This window comes from Neofelis nebulosa, chromosome 18, assembly GCF_028018385.1.
Source record: "Neofelis nebulosa isolate mNeoNeb1 chromosome 18, mNeoNeb1.pri, whole genome shotgun sequence".
NCBI classification, from domain to species: Eukaryota; Metazoa; Chordata; class Mammalia; order Carnivora; family Felidae; genus Neofelis; species Neofelis nebulosa.
Genome location: NC_080799.1, coordinates 4,131,212 through 4,136,676, shown reverse-complemented (window position 1 = coordinate 4,136,676; position 5,465 = coordinate 4,131,212). Strand labels below are relative to the sequence as shown.

General features: G+C 61.5%; 1 protein-coding gene across 1 annotated transcript; it reads left to right on the top strand.

Moving 5' to 3' along the window:
* Positions 1-1,702: 1,702 nt before the first annotated feature.
* ACTB (actin beta) lies at positions 1,703-5,225 on the top strand. Its single transcript, XM_058710044.1, has 6 exons — positions 1,703-1,838; positions 2,562-2,690; positions 2,881-3,120; positions 3,565-4,003; positions 4,093-4,274; positions 4,396-5,225. Exons 2-6 carry the CDS (start codon positions 2,568-2,570, stop codon positions 4,537-4,539), a joined length of 1,128 nt encoding a protein of 375 aa, XP_058566027.1. The 5' UTR covers positions 1,703-1,838; positions 2,562-2,567; the 3' UTR covers positions 4,540-5,225.
* Positions 5,226-5,465: the final 240 nt, after the last annotated feature.

Genomic DNA, 5,465 nt, shown 5'->3' with positions numbered 1-5,465 from the left:
CAGGCCGGGGACAGAGCAGTCCCCGGGAGGCAGGGAGTGGACTGGCTGGGAACATCCCCCAAGCCCGGAGCGGTGATAGGGGAGCCAGTCCCCGTGGCAGTTCTCTGGGGATGCAGGGGCACAGCTCTGAGCCCGATGGTTCTGCTGCATGCTGGGTACTGGTCACCCTTCCCACCTGGCTGGGGCCTCCACGACTTCCAAAGTGCCCTGCCACCAGCCACCTATAGTGGGCAGGACCAGGCCACCTCTTCTCTGGCCACAGATTCCACATCCATATATGGACGAATGAATGGTTCACTGGTTTCAACACAGGTTTCAGGACCACCTACTGTGTGTGCCCTAGGGTGCCCAGAGAGAGAGACCAGTGGCTACAGGCTAGCACCCCTGCCCAGACCACCCTTCCCGTTTTCCGCGTGAAAAGTCAGCTTCCTGTCACCACCTCCAAGGAGGTACGCGGTCCTCTAGGCTGAGCCAGATGCCACTCTGGGGTCCCGTGGGCGCTGGCTCCGTCTGCCACACGCTGATCATTGTTGGCCACCATCTGGGTACAGGCTCTGCCTGCCCAGACTGGCTGCTCTCGGAGCAGAGAACCATCCAGAACACTCTGGGCACCCAGGTCTTACCCAATGTTTGGTGGAGGGACCTGGGGCAGGAAAAGGTGACATGAAGAGGGTCTTGTCTGAGGGCAGCTGGTCCCCACCTACTGTCCCTACCACCCCGCCCCCCCCTCAACCTAACTCATCTTTGGGGGCATTAAGGGTCCTTCCCCAGTGCTCAACAGCCTCCAGATGGTCCAGGACAGCAGTTCAGCTGCGGCTACACATGACACACAGACGATGGATGGTGGGCCCCAGGCCCCAGAGCCGTGCCGGGCACCCCTGCCTGCCTTCGCCAGCAGCTGCCTGGGTCACAGGCTAACGGCTCTGGCCTGGCCTTGGCTGGGTGTGACCAGGCAGCTCTTAGAAGCAGCCTGGCTCCATGGGAACAGTGTCTCTGCTCTACAGAGCCCACCTCCGTCCAGGCCTGCGGCAGGGGAGGCTTGGAGCCCTCTTCACGGGGAACTTCCAGCCCCTGGCTCTTGCTGCCTGTCCTGTTTCTGAGGCCTGGTCGAGTGAGTGGCCACAAGCCCGCTGACTCCCCCACGCCATACCTACTCCTCAGCCCAGGTCTCTGAGTGGTAATGTCCCTAACTCAGCAAGCTGAGCACCCCCAGCCAGAGCCCCCACTCCCTCACCCCAATCCAGGCTTTCTAGGCAGCTGAGTTAATGTTGACCAATTCTTCCCCTGCAACTGCTCTTTAAGCATGCACCCACACCAACCGGGGACCCTCGCATCCGTGCTGACCCTTGCCCACCGGGGCGCTCACTGGTCATGTGACATCCACACCCGGAGGGTCCCGGGGTGGGGGACACGGGGGGCGACCAGGCACTGCCCAGAGGGGCGGCGGCCCATGGGCCCAGCACCCAAGTGCGGCCAACGCCAAAACTCTCTCTCTCCTCCTCTTCCTCAATCTCGCTCTCGCTCTCTCCCAGCCCGGCTCGTTCTCTCTCTCTCCCTCTTTTTTTTTTTTTTTTTTTTTTTTTTTTTTTGCAAAAGGAGGGGAGTGGGGGTAAAAAAATGCTGCACTGTGCGGCGAGGCCGGTGAGTGAGCGGCGCGGGGCCAATCAGCGCACGCCGTTCCGAAAGTTGCCTTTTATGGCTCGAGCTGCCGCGGCGCCGCCCTATAAAACCCGGCGACGCGACGCACAGCCACAGCCGAGACCGCGTCCACTCCGCGAGCACAGGCCCCTCGCCCTCGCCGCTCCTCCGTCGCCGCCGCCGGTTTACACCGCTCTCAGGTAAGGTCCCGGGCCGGCCGGGAGCACGGCGGCCCCGCGCCTCTTCCTTCTCGGGGTGGAAGAGCCCCTCGGCCACCGGTCTCGCTCCGGGAGAGCCGCCGGGCGCGGGCAGTGGGGCTCTCGCGCCCCTCCATCGGGCCGGGGCTGCGCTCACGTCGCGCGCCCCCGGGGTGCTTGCGGCCCAGGCCAGGGCGGCCGCGGGTCTTTGTCCGGCAGCGGGCGGTTTGCTTGCTCTGGCGGCACGGTGGGTGGGTGGGCGCGGCGGGTCCGCCGGCAGGGTGGGGGCTGGGGACATGGCTGCGCGTGCGCGTGCGCGCTCGGGGCCCGGAGCCGCGGCCAGGGTGAGGGCGGTGCGGCCGGCCGGAAGGGGTGGGGTCGCCGCGGCGCTAGAGCGCCTGCGCGCACTTCCTCCCCGCGCCGCCGGCTCCCGCGGGCGTGGCCGCCGCGCGCCTGGCCGGCCGGCGTTTTTTAAACGGGGCGGAGGCGGAGCTTGCCCCGGGTGTGGGGAGGGGGCGGGGGCCTGGCTTCCTGCCGCGCGCCGCGGGGCCGCCTCCAACCAGCGTTTGCCTTTTATGGTAATAACGCTGCCGGCCGAGCTGCCTTTGTCCCCGTTGTGGGCGCGCGCCGGCGCCCCCTGGCGGCTCGAGGCCGCGGCGCGCCGGAAGTGGGCAGGGCGGGGGCGGCCCCACCCGACCCCCGACTCAGGCGAGGCTCTTCCCGCAGTTCGCCATGGATGATGATATTGCTGCGCTCGTGGTCGACAACGGCTCCGGCATGTGCAAAGCCGGCTTCGCGGGCGACGATGCCCCACGGGCCGTCTTCCCTTCCATCGTGGGGCGCCCCCGGCACCAGGTAGGGCTCCAATCTGGGCTTTTGACTTGGGGAGGGGGTGGGGCCTCCACTCCCGGGAACAGGCGCTACCACGCACGAGGGCCCCTTTGCAGGGGAGGCCCTGCCCTGTCCTTGGTTCTCGGGGGGGGGGGGGGGGTTGGGGGGGGTCGATGGCCCCGGGCTCGTGCTGACCTCTCCTCTCGCTCCGTAGGGCGTGATGGTGGGTATGGGCCAGAAGGACTCCTACGTGGGCGATGAGGCCCAAAGCAAGAGGGGCATCCTGACCCTGAAGTACCCCATCGAGCACGGTATTGTCACCAACTGGGACGACATGGAGAAGATCTGGCATCACACTTTCTACAACGAGCTGCGTGTGGCCCCCGAGGAGCACCCAGTGCTGCTGACCGAGGCCCCCCTGAACCCCAAGGCCAACCGTGAGAAGATGACCCAGGTCAGTGGCCCGCTGGCCTCTCGTGGGCGGCCACCCCCGTCCTTTCTTGCTCTTCTGTACCCTTTCTCACTTGTTCTTTCTTCTGCCGTTCTCCTAGGACTTTCTTCTCTGACCTGAGTCTTCTTTGGAACTCTGCAGGTTCTATTTGCTTTTTCCCAGATGGAATCTTTTTCTGGTGTTTGCCTTTCTGATTAGGTGTTTGAGGCTATAAAACGCTGTGGGTGTAGGTACTAACACTGGCTCGCGAGACAAAGCCCATGAGGCTGGTTGTCAAGCGGCCTTGGAGTGTGTATTTCAGTAGGTGCACAGTAGGTCTGAAGTGAATCCCCATCCCGGGATCCCCAGCACATTTAGCTGTGTTTTTGCACTTTTCTGCATGTCCCCAGTCTGGCCTGGCTGCCTCTGGTGGTTTGCCCAGCGTGACAGGGGCTCCTCTCCTTACAGATCATGTTCGAGACCTTCAACACCCCGGCCATGTACGTGGCCATCCAGGCCGTGCTGTCCCTGTACGCCTCTGGCCGCACCACCGGCATCGTGATGGACTCCGGGGACGGGGTCACCCACACTGTGCCCATCTACGAGGGGTACGCCCTGCCCCACGCCATCCTGCGTCTGGACCTGGCTGGCCGGGACCTGACGGACTACCTCATGAAGATCCTCACGGAGCGCGGCTACAGCTTCACCACCACCGCCGAGCGGGAAATTGTGCGTGACATCAAGGAGAAGCTCTGCTACGTGGCCTTGGACTTCGAGCAGGAGATGGCCACCGCCGCGTCCTCTTCCTCCCTGGAGAAGAGCTACGAGCTGCCCGACGGGCAGGTGATCACCATCGGCAACGAGCGGTTCCGCTGCCCCGAGGCGCTCTTCCAGCCTTCCTTCCTGGGTAAGTGAGCCGGCCTTCCTGGCCCTCCCTCAGAGGGGTCCCCCTCGTGGCCACCCCGGAAGCTAAGTCTGGCTTCGGTTTCCTCTCAGGCATGGAATCCTGTGGTATCCACGAAACTACCTTCAACTCCATCATGAAGTGCGACGTCGACATCCGCAAGGACCTCTACGCCAACACGGTGCTGTCCGGGGGGACCACCATGTACCCCGGCATCGCTGACCGGATGCAGAAGGAGATCACCGCCCTGGCGCCCAGCACGATGAAGATCAAGGTGGGTGCTGGCCCGGCCTGAGCTGGCTTGGGCGCTTGGCGTGGGGTGGGCCGGGGGCGGGCTCTCCCGGCTGCGCCCCCTCCACCCTATGGGGCTGCTGACCGCCCCCTTCTCTCCCCAGATCATCGCACCCCCTGAGCGCAAGTACTCCGTGTGGATCGGTGGCTCCATCCTGGCCTCGCTGTCCACCTTCCAGCAGATGTGGATCAGCAAGCAGGAGTACGACGAGTCCGGCCCCTCCATCGTCCACCGCAAATGCTTCTAGGCGGACTGTTAATTTAGTTGCGTTACACCCTTTCTTGACAAAACCTAACTTGCGCAGAAAACAGATGAGATTGGCATGGCTTTGTTTGTTTTTCGGTTTTGTTTTTTTTGGTTTTTTTCTTTTAAATTTTTTTTGTTTTTGGATTTTATTTTTTGGTTTTTTTTTTTTTTTCGGTTTTTTTTTTTTTTTGTTTTTGGCGCTTGACTCAGGATTTAAAAACTGGAACGGCGAAGGTGACAGCAGCTGGTTGGAGCGAGCACCCCCACAGTTCTACGGTGTGGCCGAGGACCTTGACTGTACATTGTTCTTTTTTTTTTTAATATTCATTCCAAATACCGTGAGATGCATTGTTACAGGAAGTCCCTTGCCTTCCCAAAAGCCACCCCATTTCTCCCTGAGGAGAAGGGCCAGTCCTCGCCCAAGTCCACACAGGCGAGGGTGATAACATTGCTTTGGTGTAAATTATGTAGTCCAAATTTTTTTTAATCTTCGCCTTAATACTTGTTTTTGTTTTATTTTGAATGGTCTGCCATCGTGGTCCCCCTTTTTTGTCCCCCCCCCCCCCAATTTCAGATGTATGAAGGCTTTTGGTCTCCCTGGGAGTGGGGTTGAGGCACAGGCAGTCAGGGCTTCCCTGTACACTGACTTGAGACCAGATCAATAAAGTGCACACCTTAAAGAGAGAAGATGTGGCTTCTTGGGTATTGGGGAGAAGGGTGGGGCAGCGGGGACCAAGCCTTCCCTATCACGAAGGGAAGGGGGTTCGAGGTGCATCTAACCCTGACATCGAATAGTCCTGGGGGTGGGATATGGGTAGGAGGGAGTTAGATCCTGGCCTGGCCTTCTAGCTATCCACCCACGTACCCCTATTTCTCAGAGTTCTGAGGTCCAGATGCTTCAGGAAAGAGAGGGGGGGCGCCTGGGTG